Here is a 27,172-nt window from a genome sequence, read left to right on the forward strand (position 1 = left end):
CTGTTGTCTCTACTCTGAACCACCAAGTGACAAAAAGGCTGATGAAACAGTTCTGTAAAGGATCTTCATTCTGAAATTTCATCTCTGGATCAGTCAGAAATGGTGGGAAAATCTCATTTTTCTTACCCAGCCAGTGTTGCTGAGTTTAAGGACTGGATTAAATTCAAAAATACAAAGCAAATCCAGGTATTCTAGTGTTCTGGTCTAGAACTATCGGAACTTACTGTTCTTCAATTAATATGGAAGCTTCTGGATTCTTATTACTATGTAGCTACTCTCTTTTTCAATATACATAGTCCTTTTCAATAGCTGTAAAGAGAACTTCTAAACAAATCTTCTAAACAAATTATATTTAAGCAACTCAAGAATTTGTGAATTGTTCCTGGAATGCAAGAAAGAAACAAACAAAACAATACTTTATTTCTTTTCATTATCTTAGTAGAATTTTCCTGGTTCTAGTCAGTATTTCTTGGCAGTAGTGTTACTGAGAGAGCTAGTTTGATTTTTCCTTGGACCTGTCCTTAGAATTGGATCAGAGATACTTAGAGAAAATATAGACAAGTCAGAGTTGGCATCCAGTAAAACCAATAATGACAAAACATTAGTAACAAAATATTGATTACTTCCAGTATGAAATTAATATAGCCTAAAATTAAGTATTAAGTAAATAGTAAAATTGATCATATTTTTGATTATTACTATATGGTGATTGACTGCTGTCATGTAATTCATGAGAAGATGGTATGTCAGGACATTTACAGTTCTGAGTTCCCTTAGAGATGTTTTTCAAAGAGTTATTAAAAAGTAGCATAAGAACTTGAACAAAGTAAGACTGAATATTATTTCTGAATGTTTTTAAAGACTGTAAGTTTTCAAAACTATACTGTTTCTATGTAAAATTCTGGTTCAGTCATAATTGATGAAAATATTTTGCGTCAATCCTGTTTAAATCCATCTTCCCAAGCAATTTCAAAAACTGATAAGTATTTATTTTGCACATTAAAAAAATACGTAAACAGAAATTTAAAAAAATTTTGCAAATCTAATTCCTTCTTTAGACAAACTCTGGCTTATAACTTCTGCTTTTGAGGTTGCTCTTAGCTGCAGATGCACTTCGAAACCTAACTGGATGTCCATCTTGCTTATTTCTTCTGAAATTCTTTTTAGTGCAGAGTTTTGATGCTTAGGAGATTAAAATTGTAATCTGTTGTGAAAGCTTGGAGCCATAATCTAATAGTTGTATTTTTCTTTTGATAGTTCTGAAGGTGAGGTTTAAGTAGTTTCTCTTCGTAAATGCCTTTCTCATGCTGCTATCTCTGTTTTTTACTGTTTGGACAGAACACATGATTTCCATATCAGTTCCCTGCCATATCAAATGAAAGATAGAAAATAAATACACATCAGTAACTAAATGAAACTGGTAAACCTGTTCCAAGTCAGAAGGACTTCAAAACTGAAGTGATAACATTCCCACTTTACAAATCCTTTTGTATTTTGGCAATGTTACTAAGCCCCAAATCAAAAAATGTGTGCATATGTCATCATCCAAAGCATCCATATTCCATTTGTCGGTTATGAATAGTAGTAGATTTAGCTGCCAAATTTTTTTTTTTGTTTTAACAGTCAAAAAATTCCTGGAAATAACTGTATCAACTCTTATTTGAAGTTGATTTCAGTATTTTAAAACTATAAGCCCACTTCTTTCCATCTGGCATTACAATTAAAATTTGGCCTAGAAGCAAACATGTTTTGAAGAGTTGCTGTGAGCTTTTCACTTGGGAAATCTGATAGGGGGAAGCTAAGTGAGTTCCTTCTATAATATTATCATCAGCTTGACTGAAAAGATGCAAGTCACAGAAGCAAGTCAGGATGTGGGTAAGTATGACAAAACTAACTGCAATTTAGAAAACATAAATTTTCTTCTTTATCTTCCTGATCTTAATGAAAATGAGAGTTATGTAACAATTTGGATAACACATTTGTAATCCACTAAGAGATGGAAAAAACCCAAAATACATCCTTACAGCTTGCAATTTACTAGATGGAAACAACTTTTCCTCTAAGACTGGTAAGTTTTGAATCCAAAGTCATGTATTGAAAGCTTGAAATAATTTCTGTTAGGAAAAACTCAGTACTGAAGAATTTGTTAGGGGTTGTAGACCTCCTCCAAATATTCAAAATTTCTATAAAGCAGATAGAGAATGGAAAACCTGCTGCCTTCCTGTGTAATAAGGGTATACCTAACTTGAATACCCACAGGATTTTCTTTAAATAGGTTGCCTGTCATTCAGTCTAAGGAACTGAATCTTCTGCCATATCTTAAATTTGCCATGGTCTAAACCCCCTATTTGTATAATTCAAAATGTTTATAATTGCTAACCTGCCTCTGACATCAACTGTTCTGAAAATCCAGTAATTTTAAAAATACATGCTGTGTTTTCAGAAATGTTAAAATTAATTCTTATAATCAAACTCCATTTCAATCATATGTATTCTCAGATTTCCCTGTATTTGCATTGATTTCTAGCTAGTCTGTGTGTCTCTGATTAGCAGAATAAGATTTGAAAGGAAGAGACAAGTTCAAAAATACTTGTTTATTTTAGAGAATTTAATTTATCTAGACTTAGGTTCAGTTTCCACTTTTACAGAGCCCTTTTTTGTGTTTTTTAGGAGGCATTATTAAATTGTGCACCCCACAGTCAGAGGAAAATCTTTTAAAAAAGAAACAAAACTAAAAAACAGAACACAACAGGCATCTGTAGTACAAGAGTTATTTGCTAACATTGTGTGTGCACTTTGTTCATCCTGAAAGCAGATCTGGTTTTGTCTTCCCATTACCTGCCTTAAGCCCTGTGAAGGAGTTGTAAGCCTCTTAAATCTCCTTCCAAGTTGAAGGTTGCTTGAACCTGAAGACAAGTCTGCTGTCGTTCAGGTCTTCTCTGTAGGTGGTCTTGCCTCATTAACTTCAAAGCATTAATGCGGCTCCTGAGTCTAGTGTTGGCTCCCACTGTTAGTGGCAAGCTCAAGTTGCTTGTGTACCCTCCTGCTAGTCTTAATTTTTATAGTGTGGCAGTCATCTCTTGTGCTGAAGTACAGCTTTCTGATTCAGGGCTATTTGTGTTATATGCTGAAGTGTTTCACATTTCAAGGCCACTTTTTTTCTTGATACTTCCATCACGAAGGTGGGAGTTGGGAAACCTCAGGTCCTGAAGTATGTTTGGGATAGTGGCTTCATTGCTAGCTATTGTCAGAGAATTTAAATTTCTTCTGATTGATTCAGAATGTATGTACAGATTCATCAAATGTAATGGGATGTTGCACATGTTTTAGATGATTTAAGACATCTGGGGTTCTCTGTCTCCTTGGCAAGGAGGAAGGACTCAAAATGTCATTTAAGGAGCAACAAAGTTTGTAACAGTATGAAAGTGAGGAAAGCTGGGTAAGCACAGAGGCTCTTGATACTTCAGAGGAGAACTGCTTTTAAAAGAAAATGTCCAAATGCCATATAGTGGCTTCACAACATAAAACTACCCTTCTACCATTATCTGAAGTACTGAGTACTTCATAGTGAAGTATTCAAAAATCTGACAAGGTATTCTATATATAGATTATAACATTCTAATCTAGTTGGAAATACTACTTCTTCTACAGCACAAGTACCGGATGATTTTAGAAGTACTGTTTATTTCCTCAAGTTTTTGGCCTTGGCTCAACAAGACTACTGGTCATGTAGACCTCAACTAGCTCAATCTCAAATTGCAGGTGGTTCTTCATAGGTAACTTCTCAATCTATGATCCAAAAACTTACAAAGTTATTAACAAATGTGAGTCAGTAGAATAAGACCCTTGAGAAAGCTTAATTTTGAAATTTCAAAGCTTAGCAGACAAGCTATTCAGTCCTGATATACACTTCTTTTTTAAGGTGTATTAGATTAGCTGCATGAAAATTAAAACATTTAAAAATGGCGCTCTGAAAGCCTTGGTCCAATGCATCTTTGTTGCTTTCTTGAAAGATTCACACATTTAAAGTTAGGCTTCGGCATTTTTTTCAGGATGGTAGCCGTAGTGAATAGAAATGTTTAATAAAGAAAAAGCAGAAGAGCCATTAAAAGTTAGATAGTTTTCTCCCCTAAGGCAAACTAAATTGTTCAGAAATGCCCTTTCCATATAGGAAGATTACCTGACCTCAAGGCTCTAAATTTCTGTTCTTTGCTTTCCTGGTGTAGAGGAATATCTGATTCTTTCCTTTCTTAGGCTGTCTGCAGCAAAACTTTTGTGCGTTTTTCCTAAGGAGTGTCAGCTCCGTCACCAAGTGCTGGGAGTTCTGTTGTCAGCCCAGTCAAGCATGAAGTTAAACTTTAGCTTGGCTTTGTCAATGCTTCTGAAGGCATAGCTTCAGCTTTGTAACAGAAGAGGGGAGAGGCTTCAGGTCATTTATATTAAAAGTCAGTAGTTCATAATGGTTACAAATAAAGGGATTAAAATATTACCATTTTATTTAAGAGAATGTTACAGAATCAACAGTTGGGGATTGCTAGTGTTGATTTCATTGGCAGACATATTGAATTGATAAATCATTACATGTTTTGGCAGAAGATCACATTTCAGTAATAGCTTTTAATCACAGTTTAACATTTGACTGAACTTAATGTTATAGTTAGTTACATGTATGATTATATAAACACCTACAAACTTCTTCAAATAAAAGCTACGTTTGTGACTGACTTGAAAGCATCAAGGTTTGTATGATGGCAATTGTCATGATGCCATTAGTAAGATTAGATGAGGTACAACAGTAACAGTGCTGTGTTGTGGTGGGATTATGTGGCTGGTGTGTCATGCTACCAGGTGACAGCTTCTCTAATATACTATATGTAGAATCTTCTACTATATAACAGAAACATGCAGCAGAGTAACCTACTTTTTAGGTTGAATGGGTAAAGTCCTAATGATGTCTAAGAATTTTCAGCATCGTCACAGTTCACTAAAAATCAATTCTTGCCGTCTGACATGGGTTTGTCTGACATGAGTTTTTTGGCTTTCTATGCCTTCAGACATGTCTTATTCCTATTTTCCTTAATCAGATTCCTGAGTTTTTATAGTTTGCATTGTTTTTCTAACTTCTTTCATTATTTATATCATTCTAGTGCAGGGCACTCCTGATCTGCAACTGTTCTGGACTTTGAAAATATTTGACAAGAGTAAAATGTTAACACATAGTCATTTCCATAAGACAAATTACTTAATTTGAGTTCTTTAAAATGTTCAAAAAGTAACAAAATAGTATCTTACAACTGTGAATAAGTAACTGAAATGCAAGGAAGTGCTGAAATTAGGTACTTACTTTACCATGAGAGCATTTTCTAACTTTGTTGCACAGAAGTATTTGCAGATCAGCATTGCTGAATACTAGAGAGATTTTACATATTTTATTCATTGTATCCTCAGTTGCGCTTTTGTATTGCTGCAGTAAAATTCTGTGCATCAAACAAGTTACTTTCATGTAGCAAATGTGGTGTACTGTAGTAACTCCTTCAGTTTTTATGCAGAACTGCAAACTGAGTGAATCTTTTTTCCATGAGTGCTAATTAGAAAGAGTCTTAGTAACAGATGCTCAAAAGAGGAACTGGTTTTATTTGCAACCTTCAGTAACATTTTTTACCAGCCAGGGCCAATGCAGTGTTTCTGGTGCGCATTGTTTTTGTTTAAATATTTCAAAATGCCATGTTAAATTGTTTCCAGGCAGTGATTAAAGATCTCATTGAAACTTTTTTGTTAAAAGTCACTACAAAATTTTTTGTTTTGTATGGGAATAAAGTAGATGTGAAACTACTCTAAATAAATCATCTAACACTTCAGCCTGGTAGGTATTCTGTGCTCTTCTCACCTAGTTAAGAGTCCTTCCTTCTGGTAACTGTATATTTCAGTGCCATTAGATTAATCTGAGAATTAGTGAAATGTTTGTATTTATCTGATAATCTCTTAAATAGGTTTCCTTAGAGGTTCTGCCTGTAAATGGCTATTAAAAGAACATTTACTATATGTTTTGCCAGGGGGTTAAAATTTGAAGCTACCATATACATCTGACCTCAGCATCAAAACAGATGAAATCCCAGTGCACACAAATCACCACTGGCTCTTTTTGGAGGAAACTTTGGAACATGAGAAACAGCAGTAACTAGGAGAGTGGAAAGGTGAACTAAGAGAGAGTGGAGAGCTAGAATTAAGTATTTCTTAATTTAAAGCTGGCTCTAGGTCTTTGAAAATCAATGTAAGCTTTCAAGAATCATGCAAAGAATTTTTCTTTCAAGCTTTTTTATAAGTACCGTAGAAGAGCTGCAATTTTTGGGTGTTTTTGCTCTTATGCATCTCTCTTAATTTGAATTCAGTGAACTGAATTCAAGATCCTAATCGACTGTAGGACATTCTTAAAACTCCACTATTTTTAAAGAGAAATGTAAAATGTCATTATTCTTTTTAGTAAGATAAAATGCATTTCAAGATCTCCCATTTAAACTACTAAAATTTTGGTGTATGATTTCATTTTCCAAAAAGTCTGTGGTTTCGATGGGACTGTACACTCACTTCATGGTTTAAGCTTTGCTACATGAAGACAGCTTCCTCTGCTGCCATGACATATTTGCTTCATTTAGATCTGAGTTCTTATTGCCCACATACTCCTCTTGCCTCCCCTCCAAAAAAACAAAACATTTGACAGCATCAGCTCCCAAGTATTTTCCCAAAACCTTACAGCGAGTCCTTGTCAGACAGCTTGAAATTTTGACTTAGCTAACCTAAGGGCAGTGAAACTATGGAAAATGTTCACCAGTTTGCTTTCAGACCAACTCTGCTGCATGTGTTCATAAGTTCCATAAAGACTGCATGCTTTATGTTTAATACAAACAGTATCTTTTTTTTCACACCCATCCTTGCTTTTTATATTTTATTTTTGTTTCCCTTGCCTTGGTTGGATGCCTGTGTGTGTTTAATCCAAATCCCTGTCCAGTCCTGGAGTTTGAACTACGGAAAGCCAAGGAGACCATACAGGCCCTTCGAGCCAACCTGACTCAGGCTGCAGGTGGTGTACATAAACCTTTTCTTAAGTCTCTACTTTAAATAATGTAGAAGTAGCTGAGCTCATCCTCTGTGAGAGAGTAAAATTTAGTTACTTCTTTTTTCCTCCCCAGAAAATGAAGTTCCTTTGCAGGAACGAAAAAATTATAAATCAAGTCCTGAAATTCAGGTAGGTCGCTGGTGATAAATTAACTTGCATGGATTTTAGTATGAATATGCTTCCATTGTTTGAAGGGAGATAAACCAAAGATCTAGTGTATTTTCTTTATTTTTTTCCAGGAGCCAATCAGACCTCTTGAGAAAAGAGCTCTAAACTTCCTAGTTAATGAATTTTTATTGAAGAATAGTTACAAGCTTACATCAATAACATTTTCAGATGAAAATCATGATCAGGTAAAGTTCGCTTGTGGGTTTGTTTGGGGTTTTTTACACACCTGCTTTCCATATTCTGATCTTGTCATAAACTCAAGTGAACTTAAGTGATTTTTCCTGTGCATGCAGTTTGCATCATGTGTATGAGTACTCTCAAAGTTAAGTATGTTAGCATTTTATATATAAACCGTGGTGAAAACACAGCAGTTTGAACAGTAGTTTCCCAAAATTTGTAGGAAGGAAACAGAGTGCTTGCATTTTTTAAAGGAAGCAAAACAAGAAGTGAAGTACTGCGACTTAGATATTTCCTTGTATTCTGGTGTGACACACATTCAGTTAAGGATCTGGATCTCAAATGTTACCTTTTCCTTAGCTCATACTCAGTTGACTTGTGCAGCATACAGAATTTACTCATTGGTTTTCTTCTGGGCATGTGTATATGTGTGTGTGAGTGTACTTAATCACCTGTGGCATTGAGTATAGTATTGAGGAAGCTCTTGGTAATAACGTGTTATCTTAGATCTTTCCCAACACAGCTATGCTTTGATGCATTTTTGTTAAGATGGTCGGTTTTATATCTCTGTTGGCTTACATTTGATGGGAAGAATATCTTGGGAAGAATGTGTGGAAGGTTCTAATTACATTCTGACTGTTTCTGGGTAGACAGAACACCCAGTAACATCAACACCCAATATGTATTCATCGCAAAATTGGAATATTACCAAAGAATTAAATATAGAATTTAATCCAGTTTTATCTGTAATTCGTCCTCCTATACTTTTCCTATCTTTCCTACTTTTCATATCCTAATCTGTAAAACAAATATGTTGTTAAATAGGGTTTCTGAATCATCCACCACCACTGAATATTTGGAATTAACATCCAAATACTTGTGAGAATAGAGCCCCTAAAAGAGAAAAGGTGAATAGTTTATCCTATTTGTGTTATCAACTGAGAATGTTTTGTGTTGTGAGACTATTAGCAAAAAAAAGCAAAATTCTTAATTCTAAGAGGTAACTATAAACATACTGCAATTAGCATATAGTAGGCACAATTTTTTTCTACATTATTCACATAATTCTTTGAGAAAATAATCTTTCTTCAAATAAATGTATGTGATGAAACTATGGAAAATATATAGTGAAGACTGGGAACAATAGGAAAAAAATTTAAAAATATTTGAACTTAATGTTATTAAAGAGACCATCACAACTCCTGCGTAACAATGCACAAACTTATTTGTATATACTGACGTGGAATATTCTTGTGCTAATAGGATGATAAGATGTAAATGAGGAAAGGAAGAATATAGAGTGATGGTTTGAGACAGGAGGCCCTTGTATTGATTGTACCTCACTATCAGTCGTCTACAGAGCTGTTTGAGCTATACTGGACATCAGAAGGAGTTTATTTATGGAAATGTTAAACATTGGAGTGGAGTGCCCAGAGAGGTGATGGAGTTACTGTCCCTGGAGGTGTTCAGGAAATGAGTGGACGTGGCCCTCAGTGCTCTGGTCTTGTTTACATGGTGATGATGAGTCAAAAGTCAGACTTGATCTCAGAGGTCTTTTCCAACCTAAATGATTCTGTGATACTGTGATAGGCCTGCACTTGTGAATGAAATGGGAACAAAATCTGTATTTCTGCCTTGTATCAAGTTCATTGGCTTCTGTTCTGATTCTAAAAAGTGTTCATGTCTTAGCAAAAAAAAGTAACCTATGTGGTTTGGAAGGTACTCTCTCCAGTATGTTACCAAGAGTTTCACCTTTATGGTAAAACTGCTTTGGCTCACAGTGGATCCTTCCTTTTCTACTGTTCCGTGCCAAGCTGAGCTTCTATCTGATTTATTACAATGCAGTCTTGGTGTGATTATTTTGCTTTTGCATCACCTGTGGTCAAATGAGGACGATAAATGAAAATAAAAGGAAGTATATTGTATGCTTTAGTTTCTTTTATTCTTTTGAAGGATTTTGAACTTTGGGATGATGTAGGATTGAACATTCCAAAACCTCCTGACCTGTTACAACTCTACCGTGACTTTGGAAACCATCATGTTACTGCAAGGGATGTGGTGGATGCATCAGTTGGTGTAGAAGATGATGAGTTAGAGGCTGATACTCCTATACTTGGGACCGTCCCTGTATTTGAAACAACACCACAGTCAATAGAAGTAAGACTGTACTGAAGAAGTGTTACAGCTCTTTGATGTACTAGTTAACTTCATTGCACTAAACTCTTGTTTCTATCTTGTGTTTAGCAATGTTTGATAGTGCAAAAATTAGAAGATCAAATTAGTGTGTTAAACAGTGAGAAATGGTCTTTGATGGAACAAATCCAAAGACTTGAAAGGTACGTACTTATCAACCTACTTGACTCTTGATAAATGTTGGGTAACTTTTCAATGTTTTTCTAACATATATATGAAACCATAACTTAGATATAGGAAATGATGGGGAATTCTCCAGGGCAGGGCAGTCTTTCCTTTTCAATACATAGTATTTGATTAAGAAACAGGAAGAGACTTCAAACGGACTATTTCCATATTATTATTTATATAATTTAATTTTGTAAGCAATTTTCTTTCAGTGTAACTTCTTTAGTTATTTGAAAACAATTGCTTCTGATCTGTTATACACAGTTTTTTTTCTTCGATTAGTTTTATGTCGCTCCTTAATGTGTACAGCTCGCAAACACGTCAGAAAGATGCTTGTTTTAACATTGGATGTCAACACAGTTTTTCTTTCTGAAGAGCAAGACTAGTAGACATGACAGCATCTTTAATACCAGCCAAAAAGTGATACTTAAAAGTTTGTCAAAACATATCATTCTGTAAGCCATAAGGTATCATTCCCCTTAAGAGGTGTACTAATGCAACACTTGGGAAAGTGCATAAATTTTAAGTGGCTTTGTTGACTTGCATAGTTACCATTTCAAAGCCAGATAGGACAGTACATATTGATTCACCACTGTATTAATTTATGTTTTGCATCCTAGATAGAGTTCTGTCTTGTGACAATTTATGTCTCAGTGCTCAGATTTTAGCCAGAAGGAGATAAAACTGTTGTTACTCACTTGTTTCATTGATTCACTCACTTAGAGTGCAACATTTCCCCTGCTACTAACTATTTACTAAAGTGCTCAATGAAATCAGTGCTTATTTGAACAGTCTGTGTGATGAAAGTTATTTCTATTATAGGAATTCTTAAGCATTCATGAATTGAGGAGGGACCTCTTGAATATGTTGAGCTCTTCAATATGTTGTCTTTATATATGTGCTGCAGTGGTGTGATTTGCACAGCATTTGCATGAAAAGCTACAAAAATATTTCATATTTTGCTTTTTCAGTGAAATAGATCTTCTCAAGAATGAAAATTTTGCTGTGTCAACAGTTTATGGTGTAGCTCCTCATCCTTCTTTAAAACAAGTGCCTCTCACGGTCTCAGAGGACAATGGACGGTACTTGGATATCAAGAGCTCTGAGAATGACAATAAACATGGAAACATTGACGAAACAAGCCTTGCTTTATCAGCAGAAGTAGATTCAAGGACTTATAAAGATGATATGCTAAATTCTGTGCCCTCTAAAGAGACAGAGAAACTGTCCTCATGTGCTCCTTCATCTAAAGCTGCAGTCCACTTTGATAAACCTAATAGGTTAGTGATAAGTTGTAAACTGCATGCTATTATTAAAAATTCTAGTAAAATGAGTAGATATTTTTCTAACAGTGAAATTCTGCCAAATGAATAGATCATTTGTGTTTTGAAGGCAAATAAAAGACTTAACATACCTCTAGGAGAGAGTGCTGATATTTTTACATTGTTCCTAATCTCTTTAGGAAGGAGTACGTATGACAAACCTGCAGTTTTAGTGTTAAGTTTCAGAAAGTCTTTTCATGTTCTGCTTGTTTCTAAAACCAGCCCTGTTTGTTGCAACAAAAAAATAGGTAAAATGAGAATAATGAATGGGAAGTCAAAAGAGTTCTGTTCTCTTTTAAGTATTAATTTCATAATTCTCTTCTGCTTAAAGAAAAATGGGGAAATTTTTTACTGTTTCTGTGTAGATGTGTAAAACTCGTAGAGAGCAGTACTATGTTTCATTTACTTGTTTCATAATTATCAGAAAGATATCTAATGGCATACTGCTTTTTTAAGTTTTGATTTTGGGGCAAGCCTTCACTGGGTAGCTGATTCTTTTAACTAAAATAGGGTATTCATATTGTGTTATTTCTTGGAAACTGAGTTTGTGCTTTGTAAGTGTTTTTGAGAAAGCCCTTTCAACCTGTACAAGTGTTTTTATAGTGAAGAGGGGAGGTGACTTGTTCATTAAAGTGATAGATAAACCACTGTAGTCATCAGGAGTAACATGGACCACAAACATAACAAGGGTATGTACGACTTGTAATTGTTACCACTGTGGACAAAGATATGCAAGTAGCTCACCTTATGATCTTACTGTTGCTGTTCCTAGGGAATCAGACAGCTATCCTGCTTTATCTTTTGTCAGTTCCCTTAGCAAGCTTTTGATGGTGTTGGTGTACCATAATTTGTTTCTAGAATTATCTTTCCATCTGAAAATAGCCCATAGAAATCTGTGTGACATTCTGTGCAGATCAAAAAATAAATGCAGGCTTGTAGCAGGGGGGAGAAAAGGAGCACCCAAAGAAAAGGAGTTGCTAGCCCTGCTAGTAATTACCTTTTCTTGCAAACCCTAACAGTCCTGCTTTTTCTGGATTTTCTGTACTTCTTGCAATAACTTCTAGGGTCAGGGCTACTTTTTCAGTGATAACTTAACTTTTAGAATTGGACAGGAGGAAAGATCTCTGATTTCTGAATATTATATTTCGGAGTCTCATAACAAATTTCTTCTCTCTTAGGTGGCTATACTAGTGTTTAAAAGGAAAGTAGAACAGCTTAGATTTTTCTGGAAAATGGTTAGTGGTTCAGTTTAAGCTTTGCAGATTTTTTCTTTTTAAGCTTCTTTCATATCCTAGCTGGAAATCTAGACTATGTAGTAATGAAAACTTAGAGCTGTTGTGCATTGTTTGCTATATACTTGTCTACCTACTTTCATTTGGTGTTTTGCAAGTCTCTTTTTGCTCAGATTAATGGTGAGTGCTGGGTGGCATGAAGTGCATTAATATTAGATTGATGGTTTGGGGATAGTGAGGGTGTATATTAAAATAGGATTAAATCACTGAGTGAGGAATGAACTGTGGATTTCCAGTGGAATTTATGATGGTAGACTCTAGAAGAGCAGCATTTGTTCTGTTGATCACAGCTGTTTTAACCATAACTGCACATAGATTTGTTTTAAAAGTAGTTCAATGAAGCCGTGAATCCCCATTGAGTTAAATTCACAAGTCCCCTCAAATGCAGTTCACTGCAGAAACAAGTAATGCATGTGTAATATGTAGCTATTTTTGTACTTCGCTTTGGGCTTAATATGTCAGTAGAGGGTCAAAGGAAAGCATATTTGATACAGTGTTTTATAGACCTGTATCTAGTACTAAATTTTCTTCCTGGATTGTGCCCTAGGTTTGTAATAATTTTTTTTCACTAAGGAAATAGATTATTTGTTAAATGTTTTGAGATCTGCAGGAGAAGCAGCACAATGGAAATGCTGGCTATTATTGATTTCAATCAAGGGCTGTTTGTAGAAGATAATTACTATAATTTATTCAGAATATACTAAAAAGGGTTAAAAACTAAGACTATCCTAAAAGGCAAGATCATTACTAGTGTATCTGTAGAGTCTTTTCTTGGCATAAATCTTGCCCAGATGGGCAGAGAGAAGAGGAAGTGAGCCTGCTTTGTGTGACTGCACTCAGAGCAGCTGTGCGTGCATGCTGGCAAACGAGGACACGGCCATCGTTGGAAAAATGCCTCAGTTAACAGATTGCATTGCAAAGCACTAGCAGTGGTTTAAATAGAGTACACCACATGTTTTTATTCAACTAATATAAGGTGTGTGGTAATTGCACCAAATACAAGGTGTTTTCTGTATATAGCAGTCCTGGCTTTTTGAGTGAATTGACTCTTTTGTGCCAGAGCTATATAGAACAGAATTGTAGTACTTTTTATTCGTTGTACTTTCTTATATTTGGACATGTTCACTACTGGCATCTGTTGGCCCTTGAAGAGACTTGCCACTGACTTGTGTGCAAGAAGCCTTGGTCTTTTATCGGTTTTGTCCAGCATAGCCATCAAGAATTTTGTTAGACTTCATTAAGGAGAAGCTTTCTGGACTCCAAGCATAGCCAGCAATTGTGACAGGATCCACGCTGCCCACAGCTTGCTGTTATTTAACCCACAGGGAAATTCAGTGACGTATTGTCATACTTACTTTTCATTCTCTGCAAAGTGGGAATGGAACTTTGCCCTTATGTAGGATTTTAATTAGGATTCCAAGTAGGAAAGGATCTGTTTCTCTCTAGAATGAATGCCAGGTTGAAGGACAGCCTGGGCAAAGGGCCTTGCCTCTGTGTTAATGTTAAGCTGCTGCTTTGCAATGCTTGCTCATGTTCCCCCAGTGTAAAAAAAAACTCTACAATCTTGAATAGAGGCTATGAATCTGTCAGTCAATATTTTACAGCATAAGGACTAACATATTGTGAAACAGAGGTCCTTTACAGCTAGCTACCATTCAAGTAAGTTTAGTAACTTTTTTAAAGTGAACCTTGGACAAAACCAAGCTGAATGGAATTAAAACAAGCTTCTTCCATTAAAATTTAAAATGTACTTTAAAAATACATACTGTTAAGAAAAAAAACTGATTTTAAGTAATAAATAGAAATTCTTCTTTGCCATAATTTTCTAAATAGTGAGAAGAAGAAAACGTGTATATTTATTGATATCCTCTTGGATTAGTTTAAGCAGTTATAACTAGGAGCTTTGATTCTTAATGGGCTTTTTCAGTTAGAAAAGGATGAATGATGGTGTATTTACTGTAAGAAGTATCATGTTTCAATCTTTACATTATTTAGTATTATGTTTCAGCGTTTAGCTAAAAGTATGTCCAGGCACATAATGATTTATGTGCTGGATTATGTGCACTTGTGTGTATTTTTGAGGGTTCAAAGGTGTTACCAGTTTCCACATAAAAAATGGGAGCTGCCTCCCCTCAGTGTCATTAGAGGATTCAGCAGATGATGGTAACGTGTGAGATGCTTTCTGTGCATGTTTTGGAAGACAAATGTTGTCTTTCTTCTTTAATCATAGTGGAGAAGCAGTGTTAGATTATCATCTAAGTACAGGCCTCAGATAAAGTAGAGGAAGTTGTCATTACTGGGAAAAATATGATGCTGCTGATTGCCTGTTTAATGTAAGGATCAGTAATTCTTTTTGAGAACATTTCTGCCAAATTACCCTCTTCAGACACGGCTGTTTTGAAGCTTTTGTCAGAGTTTGGTATGGATGCTTAAGGCTTTGAGTAGCTCTGGTGCATTGGCTGGTGCTGGATGTGGCCGTGAGGCAGTGCTTGTGCAGATGCACCCTGTATGAAGGCTTAGACAGCAGTTTAAGATTGATTTTGAGGTTCTGGCAGCATTTGAATCCAGTTAGATCCCAAAGTGTCAGCTGAGCAAACTGTTTAACCCTGAAGCTCGTAACTTGACTGACTACTCAAATGCTTTTATGCAATTTGCAGAATTAGGGCATTAAGAAAAAATACTGTTTTGTGTGATTTCTTTGCGCACCCCACCCTGTTTGCATAATTGTATGCTTCCTCTTGTATTGCCCAAGTTTCCTTTTCTTCATGCTTTGGTCCTATTTTTGTCTGTGCAGCAGTTTGAAAGATGTTGTATTTTTTTGGAACTAAAAGTAACTTCTTAATTAGGACACTCAGGACTTCTTGCTACAAACTAAGCACCTTAAAAGTCAAAGATAATTTTAAAACTTCTGTAGTATGAATCACTTAAACATGCTTTCTGGGTACCATTTTACCTAGTTGATTAAACCAGAGTGAAAGGACTTATTTTATCACCTTTCTGATTTATGCTTTCTTCCCCCTCTCCCTTTTTGATGATATTTCAGGAAATTGTCACCAGCTTTCCATCAAGCACTACTGTCTTTCTGTCGGATGTCAGCAGACAGCCGTTTGGGATCAGAGGTATATTTCCAGTTGACATAAACTAAAAGATCCTTCATTTTGCATGGCAGCAATAGTTAAACAAGTAATAATTGCTTTGAAGCAAGATATAGATGGAGAGATGAATCTATGTGCAAGAAAGTTAAGAAATAAAGATGTTATTTCAGATTTTATACTAAATATGAAACTTAGCGATAGAGGTGTAATTACTGGGAACTTTTGAGTCTCTGCAAGTGGATTCATGCTTTTGAAATTACTGACACATCAAAAACTTACAGCTTAATGTGTGGGAGTTAACGAAATACTTTTCTGGTAAGTGATCAGCCTGCTCCAATTTTTATTATTCCTTTTAAATAGTATTTTTCTGTTCCTGTGCTTCTAAAAAAGGCAAACAAGCAACTTGATTTTCTAGGTATCTCGGATTGCAGACAGTGAGAAAAGTGTCATGTTAATGTTGGGACGCTGCCTGCCTCATATTGTTCCTAATGTGCTGCTTGCAAAGCGAGAGGTGAGGAACCCTGAAATTTGACATTTTATTTCTATCATGATATTTTGTTGTTAATTTTGAAGATGTGTCTAATTTCATGGAAGTCTATTACTTGCAATCATGTTCTTACTTTTATGCATGCATCTCTGCTCCTAGAAAATGGTTTTACACCTCTGTCAGGTGAGTTCAGTAAACCTGCATGGTATCCTAATATTTCTTCCTCTGCTTAAGGCACCCATTAGCATTCAGCAAGACTGTTACTGTAGGTCCATCTGTTTGTGGTAGCACAAATGTTTTTATTAGGGAAGACCATATCAATGTGCATTGTAAAGAACAGGGGCTATGACTTCAAATGTTGTTTGGTTTATTTGGTCTATCAGTTTAAATAAGGAATAATGTTCAGGTTCTTTTGCAGCACCATGTACTTCAACAAAAACAATTTTCAACAAAAAAATTGTTTTAATGTCTTTTCTTGGAGGCTCCATGTATCAGCCAAGTAAAGCATCATCAAAAATACCCCTTCATCAGGAAATGAGCAATCTTGCTTATATGTTTACCTTAGCTTTAAAATGAGAATGACTAAAAATTATGAACATGTAATGTGTATTTTGAATGTAACTGAAGGTGATGGTTTGCATAATCATTCATACAATATAGATACAAAAGGAAGGGAAAAAACAGTGACTGGTTTTGTTTTGCTTTTGTTTTGATTTAAATATTGCACATTACCAAATATGTAAAAAAAACCCCAAAAACTGAAGACATACCAAACAAAAATTCAGTGTCCTTACAGCTGACACTGAAATAAAGGGTTTGAAGTAGCATATCTCATTGAGCAAGTTTTAGTCCTTGTTGACGGGACCTACAGTATGGTAGACTTAGTAGTGTGTTTTGCATAACTTCATTTTAAGGCTTTGAAAATTCCTCAAGAAATTCGTACTGATCCTGTAACTAAAATTTTGTACCATACAAGTAATTATTAGCAGATGATATCGTGAACTTGAGATATGTGCTGTGTTTTGAAAATTCATAAAAGGCTTTTTATTTTTAAGGGGGAGGGGTGTTAACTGGGTGCTCTGGAAATGCTTTTGTCTTTCACAATAATTCTGTGAATGTTCCTGGATCAGTGCTTAATTTCTGATTTCTTATTTATTCCTTTCCTTCCTTCTGCTTGGCAGGATGTGGTATTTCAGCTTATTTTCACAGCTTTTAGCATAATCTGTGTAACCTTGAATATTTTTGTGATCTTTTAGTGTGTTTCCTACTTAGGTCGTTTTACAGTGAAAGTTATATTTGATTACATGTATTTTTGCCTTCAATTATCTGTTTCAATTTAATTGAAAAAGCTGCAAATGACAGTTGAATAGTTGGATTATGCAGGATGCTTAATGTTTCAAGAATTGAAATTTGTTTTAAAAATACCTTCTTTTAGTTACCTGCCACCTTTTGCTATAACTATTTTAATGTTCTTTTTGATGTAGTGATGGAACCTGAAGGAAAAGTTGGGTAGACCATCTGTCAGTATTTATCCTAATCAAATTCTGAAAAGCTAACCTAAGAATTAGACTGTCTTCAACGAGGTATAACTTAGAGTCCTGTCCAAAAACAACCTTATAATGAGACTTGCACAGAGAAGTGCTGTAAAAATATACCTAAATATCACTAATTTGAGAAAGATGTGTAACAGGTTCAGATCACAACGAAAAGTGATTGCCAGTCTGTTCTGAGACAACAAGAATGGTAGTATTTAAGATCTTACACTATCAATGTGTTAGGATGAGAGTTAAGCATAATTTTTTGATGACTCCCTTCAACGTCTTTGTTCTTCAAGCATCCATCATGTTGAAATTGGTTGCAAAATCTTAACCTGAAAATTACATACTATGCATCTTCATTTCGGAGAAACTGAGTTTGCATAGGTTGACAATCTCTCAGTAGTTGTTGTCCTTTAGCAGAGATTCAGAAACCATTTCTCCTATGCTTTTAAGCATCCTAAGGTCAGTAGCAGCCTGCCTGGTCCAGTAGTAAGTGTTCTGGGAAATATTATAGTTGACATTTTTGAATTTTATTTTTTTTGTGTATTGGTGCAGCTTCAATTGTTCTTCAATGTCTGTAATTTAGGTTTCAATGGAAGGTAACAAAGAAGGAAAGACACAATATTGAGTAGGGTGGCTGAGGAGATAATTTTAGTTGGTTCTGAAAAAAAGCAGTTCAACTGTGTAAAATCAATAATGCATCATACAGGAAAATTGCCTCAAAGCAATTCGTAGTCATCAAAATTCATGTAACAACATATAAATTTAATTTTGTTTTCATCTCGAACGTTTAGGTTAACCCTGAAAACATGTATTTCAATATCTAGGTTTATATATGAATGCACTCGTAAATAAAGGAGATGTGGAATGATCAGCAACAAAATGCTAAAAAACAATTTTTTTTTTTAAAAAAAGCCCATTGTTTGGGATGCAGTCTATGACAATGCTTCTTGCAAATGAGCAGCTTGGGTTCATAAAAGTTGATCTACATTGGAATCTTCTTTCTCAATTGTCATTTTACTACTTAAAATACATTAACAAGCAAAAAATCGCAAAAGTGTAATCAGCCACCTTCTATTTGTTAACATGTACCTTAGAAAAATTCCTTTGACTAAAAGGTAGCTAGAGAGAAGCGGATTTTTAAATTTTTATAATAACTACTCAGTGCCATACTCATTTTTCATGCTTTCTACAATGTAAAAGTCAATGGGGTTTTGTCAGGAAATAAAAATTACCTTGCTTGTATGTACAACTTCCATACTCTGCAGTATATAGTCCTTTAATAGAGTTTGGCCCAGAGTAAACTTTTTGCTTAATATCTTATTGCCCTTGTTCTTAATCACTATTTTTATTCAATTACTTATATCTTTCATCTTGCCCATTATTTCAGTGTTGGCCTTTAACTTTCTTTTGTTTTATGCAAATTTAGCAAAATCATGATAGTAGTGGTCTATTGAATATGCACCACTAAATAGTTATACTGAGAAACTGTTATTTATAGAAAGTTTAACATGTTAAGAATAGAGTTTTGCTTTTATTTCTTTGTAAAGTTGAAGCAAAGATAATGTTAAATCTTCAGGCTCTGAATTGATGCCATTCTGAACTCCACTAGATCTCTACTGTAGATTGAAAGTAATCACATTAATGTGCAGTAACTGCGCATAAGTATCACCAAGGCACTTTAATTCTCTGCCATGTCTCTTAAACACAGTTAAGTATCTTACTATAATTTTTCATCTCAGTCTTATGCTTTAAAAGCCATAAAATATTGGCTTTGCTAAAGAAATTTAAAAGATTGTGTCAGATCTTGGCAGTATGCTTGTTTGTTTCCAGGGGTTGTGTCAAGCAGTTTTCATTCTGGTTGGATATGGATAAAGGGGCATAAACCTGAGTTGCTGGGCATGAAAATTGTCAGTTGTCAATATCTTCTAGGTGACCACTTTAATTTCACATTATAGGGGAGAATAAAGACATCTAAATGAACAACTACAATACTATGTTACTGCTCTGTAAAACTTAGATTGCAGTAGACTTCTATAGATTATGTTTCTGAAAAACAGCGGTAGTGTTGACCACAGCCTGTTTGCTGATGCTTTTCTGGTTTACATGCAGTGTTGGTTTTGATTTGCAGGGCTGTTTTGTTCGGGGGGTGACAATGCTCCAGAAACATGAGATACAACTGGTTTTTTAGTCCTTTAGTTCCCTCCTCCTCAATGTGAGGGCCTAGTGCAGTTTCATTAGAGTAAAATAGTTCAGTCTCAGAGTATCCTTTCATCTCTAGTCTGAAAGCCTACGTCTTTCAATACTTTGTCCATAAAGCTTACATAGTTCATGGATGCAAGGAGCTGAATTTGATGTTTATGAATTGAATTGCCAGCTTTTGTTGTATCACAAACTTTGGTATGTGTGCTTTCAAATAAACAGTAGATACAAAGAAGTACCAAGTTTTTTCACACCCACACCCTACCATTGATTCTTACATAAAAGCATCCCTTTGGGATCTCTGAGAGGCTTACTTTTGATCCTGGAATAATAGTCTCACTCCATGAGAGGTAATTAGAGCTGTGATTTCAATATTAGTAAGATTAGTAGCACAAAGTTTTGAGTCATGCATTAATCCTATGATTAAATTTTATTTTTTTTTCCATTTTAAAACTAAAAGGATGAATTTGGAACTTCAAATACTTTCTTGTCCAAGAGTGTGCCTATCAGTAGTTTGTTGGTACCTGCAGCTATTTCAGTTGCAGACAGTAAGATTATTTTATTTTATTTACTTGTTGTCAGAAGCTAAGTTACAGAATAATTTTAACATAGCTTTGGTTCACAATATAAGCACCGACTATTAAAGATTAAAAGGCACACATTAACAAAATTGGTCCTGTCATCCTGGTTTATATACTATCACCTGCAATATTAATACATTCATATTTGGAGTAACAAAAAATATTATTATTTGAACCTACTGAAGTAACCAGTTTTGACACTTAACATTAGTTAAATTTCTTCTTTGAGATAACTATTTTGCTTATGAACACTCCAACAAGAACACAGTAGTTAGCGAGAGCAACTAAGATGTGGAAGACTTGTTGGAATGTTTAGCAAAACACTGTCACAGTGATGGAAACAGCAGTGACAGAAAATTCCTTGCTACCTTCTAAGATGCTCGCCATATAATGCACTTCAAAAAAGCCCAAAGTTTAATATTTTGTTGTAATACTTTTAATATGTAGGAGGAACTGTCTTGCATATTGTTTAGGCGATACTAATTACTATTAAAAAGCCATGTTCTTTTGACCATTATGAAGAGAGAGGTACTCCGTATGTCCATGTAAATGTTGTCTTTATTGATAACTCAAATAGTGAATCCCTTTCAAAGATAATGGAACAAGTTGTTGTAAGTTAGGAAAAAGTTGTCTAGAGATACTGTGGTGAGAAAAATGTTAGTTTTTCTTTGGAGAGACCTACATGGAGAGTTAGACAAAAATAGAGCAGAGGGAAGGTAGGCTGTTTCAGTTCTCCTGTGCAGTGTGTTAGGTCAGCCTCACAGCATTGTCTATCAGTCACCTGTATGTAGCTTCTCTCACAGTAAAACCAAAATTACTTCTTTCTCTCCATTCTGCATCTGGGTAGCTCACAGGTATAAACTGCCTCAGATATGAGCTTGACTTTTTAATAGTAGAAGTTGGACCTATGACACATAATATTTTATTGCATCAAGTGGCAAGTGCTGACAATGTTATGTTGTCAGTCTGCTTGGAATCCAATGGGAAAACAGTGTCAAAGCTCTGGAAGTCACTCTTCATGCTGTGGTCTTGAGAGTCACTAGCCATTCCTGTTGACTAACACAGACATGAACCATCAAAAGTTATGTTCTGAACTAAAAGGCAAAAGAGAAAAGAATGACTTGGGGATGAACAGGATGTTTAGGAGAGATCCCAAATTAAATAGAGGGAGAGTTGTTGGGGTTTTTTTTGAAACTTCAGTTCTAGCTTTATGGCTGTCAGCACAAGTGGTATTCCTTCCCAAGGAATGCAGCGTGTTTCAAATAGCACTGGAAGTCCACTCCTTGATTATTAATAATTATACAGAATCTCCATAACCATGTTTTGAATTTTCTCTTGAATCTAAACAGCCAAACACTAATCTTACCGTGTCTTACTGAAAAATTACTACTTTCTATAGCTTCTCTGCTGGTTTCAAGAATGAAAAATATGAGATTTGTAAAACTAACGTACATCAAAGACATAACCCTTAGCAACAGGAAGAAATGAGCTCAAACCTACCTGTAGGTTGGTTTTTGTTCTTAATGCTCCTGAATGTCCTGAGAAGAATCTGCCCCTTGTAAGTCTTTGGGAGACTTGACCCATTTTGTTCTTCTCTAGAGGAGTTCTATTCTTCTGGTCCCACAGTCCCCTTTGTTTCAAGTTTTACCTTCCTGTCCCTGAGGGCTATAGGGAGCACAGAAAACACTGTTCAAGACTTCTCACTGTTTCTCCACTCCCCTTAATAGAAGGAACTGTAGAAGCCCTGATGCAGCGATGCAGAGAACACTCTCTTCTCCCATAGTATGCATGAGAGAATGTGACCAATGGACAAGAAAATACAGCTAATTCCATCAGCTATAATAACCAGCTTTCTGCAAGGTAAAGAACCAGCCTTGTATCTGCCCCATGTCAATGCTGTTAGGTTACTCATTAGCCTTTCAGACACAGGGCAATAGTTTCTAGGTGAATTATTCTCAGGTGTTTTCCTTTCATTCAGACTCAGCTGAAAAAAGACAACGTTAACTTCCTTAAATTCCATAAGAAGCTTAAAAAAAACCCACCTCATGGTACTGTTTTAAAATCTAGCAGTAGTCCTGATTAAGCAGTTGAGATTTTTGAGTAGGTACTCAAACATACTAAGAAAGTAGCATCAATGTGTTGGTTTCAACAGATGAAACAAAAATCCCATAAATGTCTCATTTCATGGAGTATGTTCTTTGTAGAGTTTTTCAAAGGAGTATTTAAGAATACTTGCAAGAACAGCTGAATAATGTGAATTTAGGGTAGATTTCAGAAAGTTAGATTTTTCTGAAGTAACAGAAAAAAATAAAAAATAAATAAAAGTTTATTTAGCTTTAAGATTTTTAATGTGCTTTATTCTTTATGGTAGTAATTTTGTTCTAGATCTACAAATTGCAACCAGATTTCCTATTTAAAATATTTTAGCTTAATGTATAGTGGTGATATTTAGAGTGGTGTTGAGGCAGGTATTATTTTAGTAATATTCTTTCAAGTCTTTTTTAATTAAAGAAGTGCTTGAGGGAGCGAAAATTCTATATAGTACAAAAGAAAAAAGTTAAATAGGTTAACCCCCCCTGCCTTCACAGAACTTTAAATGGGCAAAAATCTTAAGTAACCAAAAATAATAAGATCTAACATGCAGATTCTAGAGGGAAAGAAGCTCTCAGCTGAAGAAAGTTATTTAGTTCTTCATGCAATTTAATTTGTAACATTTCTTTAATGCAGAACTTTATTTTGTTATTTTGTGTTGTGCTACTCTTGTTTAAAAACAACCCCCTCTTACTCTTAAAAGTATTCAAGAAATTGAAATATTCAAATTAATTTTTCTTTTCTCCTTCTCTTCTTTTTGATTTTTTTTTAAGTGGTAGGTAGGATATTTCCATGTTGTCTACTGTGTCATAAATTCCCTAAACAGTATCATAATTGAATTAAATATTGCCAATATATCTTCCAGAATCACAGAATGTTAAAATGCAGTTTAGGTTGTATCTTGGGCATCTTTGGAGAGAGAATATAGCACACCAAGTAGAATTATTGTAAAATGAAAAAAAAATAAAAAATCAGCTTGTCAGGAATTGACTAGTTTAGATACTGCTCTAAAATGGAATCTTGTTCTGTGTTTAATATAAATATAGCTCCTGCTGCTTAGGTTGAGCAGTGAGAATGTTATCAGTGGTGTTTCCACAGGTCCACAAGAACATCATGATTAGGTCTCTGAATATCTGCAAGAAATTTGCGCCTTCCTGCAAAGTCATTCTAAACAACCACAGATTTTTACAGATTTTTACATCATTTCTCCTACTAACATTAGATGTATTTCTCACTGTCACCTGCTTACTTGACACATCTTAATAATTTACAAAAAGTCTTTCTGCTGAAAATGCCTCCAAAATACACAGCAGGTGTGCGAGGTAATCTCCAGATTACTTGCCCATGTTTTTTTTCCAGACACTGAGGTTTTTCTAGTTCTTTTTTTCCTGACCTTCCAGTGTGATGTTTCTGGCCCTAAGATATTGAATCACCTAAAAACCGTCTGACTTCCAAATTCAATTGGAGTAAAAGTTCACATCAACAAGGTCAAGAGATGGGACTTCCAGACAATGTTTTAGAAACATTGGTTTCTTCTGGGAATGAATACCATGACCTTTGTAGGCTTATTTAGAAAGGAGGAGATCTTCTCTATGAAAATCCTTATATTTTCTCTCCGTGTTTAACACAGTATTTTCTTTATGATTTGTTCCTTTAAGGGATTTTAATTGCTCCAAAAAGAAAATTCTTAAAAAATGTTTCAGAGAGTGCTTTTGTATGGGAAAAAATAAATAAAAATCATGTAACTTTTACAAAAATCAGATAATTGTCAGTCAATACAAAATGTGTCTGCAGTCACCTTTACCGATGTATGTTTCTGAGTGTTTATTTTTTCAAACTTGTGCACAAAACTGTGTGAATGCTTAACTGGAAATTTTAATCTTTAACTCCGTGACATTTTTTCATAGCAGCTTTATTCCACAGATGTCTGTGGAGCTTCAGTTCAATAGGTAGCGTAAAAAATTGAAACCTCTAGTTCTGGTTACAGGTGACCTGCATATGTTAACTGTAATCCTTGTAGAGCTTTTCCTTCTATGTGCTGGTTCTCCCCTGATTTTTCCTAGCAGGAAAATTCCAACTTTTGTAGACCTTCACTTTCTTCAGGTCACTTAATAAGACATCATGACTCCAAAGTATCTTCTCTAACTTTTTTGATGTTATGTGATGTTAGATTTATCTTCTTAGTTTCTTTTGTTGTTAATGAACGTGTGCCCAAAGCAATTTTACTTTGTTTGTTTTTCCCCTATGCACAATATTTTAGGAGTTGATCCCACTCATACTGTGTACAGCCTGCCTCCATCCTGAACCCAAAGAGAGAGATCAGCTTCTGCACATACTGTTCAATTTGATCAAACGACCAGACGATGAGCAAAGGTGTGTTTGTGCTTGTGTGGTATGGGACAAGCAGGAACTTTTTTCTCTCTCCAAGCAGCAGAACAAAAAGAAATTGCTTATTATTGGGTGGTATTAAAGAAGTTTAAGCTAGTATTTGCCTATACAGTGTTGACAAATTTATGCCAAGTTCACGACTTTGCATTTCCATGACCTGTGCTTCTTAATTACTGAAATGTAAGAATGTGCTTGTAAGCTGCAGTGTAACATTTCAGCTCCTTTTTTTTTGTTTAAAGATGAACTTAAACTGTTTTGTTAAAATGATCTTTAACATCATAATTCGTAGCACTGCTTGATATGGAAATCAAAACAGTTTTTTTTAAATGTGTCTTAGTGATCGACATGTTTGTTCTGGTAACTACCACATTTCTTTGGGGAAAATAGTGCTTTCTACGTATGGCTCATTACTATGGTAGCAATAAAAAATTCAGAAGAATGTAGCAGTGATCTAGGTCTCACAAGTATTTGTTTCATTTTGGTTGAGCTTCTGAAACAAATTACATCTTTTGTTCTATAAATTTAGTTCTTCCCTAGTACTCAGGAAATCTGACTTTGTACTGATCTTGACGAGAGTATCCTTAAGGTTGAAAGACAGTACCCAAGCTGGTATGTTCCCTTCTCTTAACTGTGGAACAACTTTTCATGTTTGATCTGTAGCTCTTCCATTATTTTCGTTAGAGATGTTTTGGAAATCATCTGTATCTATTGTTGCTCTAGGCTGTCTTCAGACAAAATAGGCTTTATGAAATAGGTGGAAAGCATTTCCTTTGGAGGCTCTCCAAAGCTGAAGTGTTCAGGCATCTTTTTAAACCGTTCCCATGGTAAAATTTAGAGATTAGATATAATTGAAAGCCGTGGCTTTTGAGACAAAAAAAAAGAGCTTCAATAAACAAAAGCAACTTGTAACATAGTGGCACCATGCAGATTGATATTACAAAAAGACGCAGTCCTGGCTCTACTTCAGAGTCATTAGAAATCTGCTTCTGAAATGTTTTGAATGTCTCCTGTGGCTTGAGAAGCTAAAACAATTTGTGGTTGAAGGGGAAGGAAATTACATGTTGCTTGAAGTCTCTTGTGATTAATTTGCAACAGGATTGGTGGCCTATCAAGTAGATTTTTCATATCCCCCTATAGGTGCATTAAGTGTGTCTTTTCCAACAGTTAAGAAAGGGAAAAAAAGCTTTTTTTCCCTGAGTTTGTTCAGTTTTTGTACTGAATTAGAGATTTATATATAAAAATAACTTTTTTTCATGAGAAATCTGTGAAAAATATTCTGCCATAAACTCTAGGACAAAGCATGCATATTCATAATATACATTAGCACACATAGAAATAATAATTGCTTTAAAAGTGCCACAACCTGATGGAAAACCGAAGATTCCATCAAATAAAAGAGATACTGAATAGTGATTAAATAGAAAATACTTATTCATAATTTGAGGGGGGTTATATTTATAGATTTGCATGGAAGTATATTATGCATGCTTTGTTTTTATCTAAGTACCTTTTAATAATATTTTAGCAGTCTTGTGCAATATGAAGTTGAGCAAAGACATTCAGGTTTAGTCACCAGAATGATAATGTTAATTATCTCCTGTTATTTGTTTACCTTCTGCTGTACTGTACAGGCCTAGTAAATTATACCTTGATGTAGCAGCTGATTAGTTTACATTTTTAATTTGCTAAATGCAAGAGGCTAAAATATGACATTGCATTTCTAAGAATGAACCCATTAAAAGATGTATTTTGTTTTAGAGTGTCAAATATCTGAGGTATGTTAACAATTATGCAGAAAGTCTGGATTATAACTCGTGCCCTTGGGAGATGCTTTTTGGTGCTTGGCATATTTCTGCAGTCTTGTACACTAACTTTATATTTTACAAGGCCTCTTTTATCCTCATGGCTTTGGTCATTAATGTCCCATTCAACTTTTAAAAATGCCTATCAAATTCTCTTCTGCAAAGGAACAAAAATGTTTTCACATAAACTACTTTTTTGTACAATTTATGTTAGTTTTGGAGGCTAGGAGATTAATGTTTGACTCTAATATGACAAGATTAAAACATTGCTTCAATCGCCTCTTACTGAGATCCTAACAACTTCCCTTTCCCCAAAATGCTAGCAGTTATCATATGCTGTTTAAATGGTTGCAGTAAAATATTTAAAACCTTATTTTAAAATATCTTCAAATTCTCATTTTTTTTTAGGCGGGGCAAAAGGAAATCTTACTTAATTTTGGGATTTCATGAACCTTTTAAAAAAATACTTTATTTAAGAAAAAATACTTAGTTTTATCCCATTTCTAAAGCAGAAAATTTCAAGTGATTACTGTGTTCTGCTATTTTCTAATATC

The 27,172-nt window shown here is 34.9% G+C and overlaps 1 protein-coding gene across 4 annotated transcripts in view; it reads left to right on the plus strand.

Annotated features, from left to right (window-relative positions):
- Positions 1-27,172, plus strand: part of RELCH (RAB11 binding and LisH domain, coiled-coil and HEAT repeat containing) — a 76,916-nt gene that overhangs the window by 17,423 nt on the left and 32,321 nt on the right. For 3 of the 4 annotated variants that reach the window (XM_014255599.2, XM_088059988.1, XM_088059998.1), the window contains exons 3-11: positions 7,007-7,078; positions 7,188-7,243; positions 7,354-7,467; positions 9,413-9,616; positions 9,704-9,795; positions 10,792-11,100; positions 15,478-15,553; positions 15,945-16,040; positions 24,689-24,801. In XM_014255599.2, the coding sequence (XP_014111074.2) occupies positions 7,007-7,078; positions 7,188-7,243; positions 7,354-7,467; positions 9,413-9,616; positions 9,704-9,795; positions 10,792-11,100; positions 15,478-15,553; positions 15,945-16,040; positions 24,689-24,801 (1,132 nt within the window). Of the gene's footprint in view, positions 1-7,006; positions 7,079-7,187; positions 7,244-7,353; positions 7,468-9,412; positions 9,617-9,703; positions 9,796-10,791; positions 11,101-15,477; positions 15,554-15,944; positions 16,041-22,078; positions 22,198-24,688; positions 24,802-27,172 lie in introns of those variants that run through there. The other variant, XM_088060007.1, reaches the window with a different exon arrangement.

The sequence above is a fragment of the Pseudopodoces humilis genome, chromosome 1 (assembly GCF_049639895.1).
Source record: "Pseudopodoces humilis isolate 2021_Gansu_Grassland_sample_001 chromosome 1, ASM4963989v1, whole genome shotgun sequence".
In the NCBI taxonomy this organism is placed as follows: Eukaryota; Metazoa; Chordata; class Aves; order Passeriformes; family Paridae; genus Pseudopodoces; species Pseudopodoces humilis.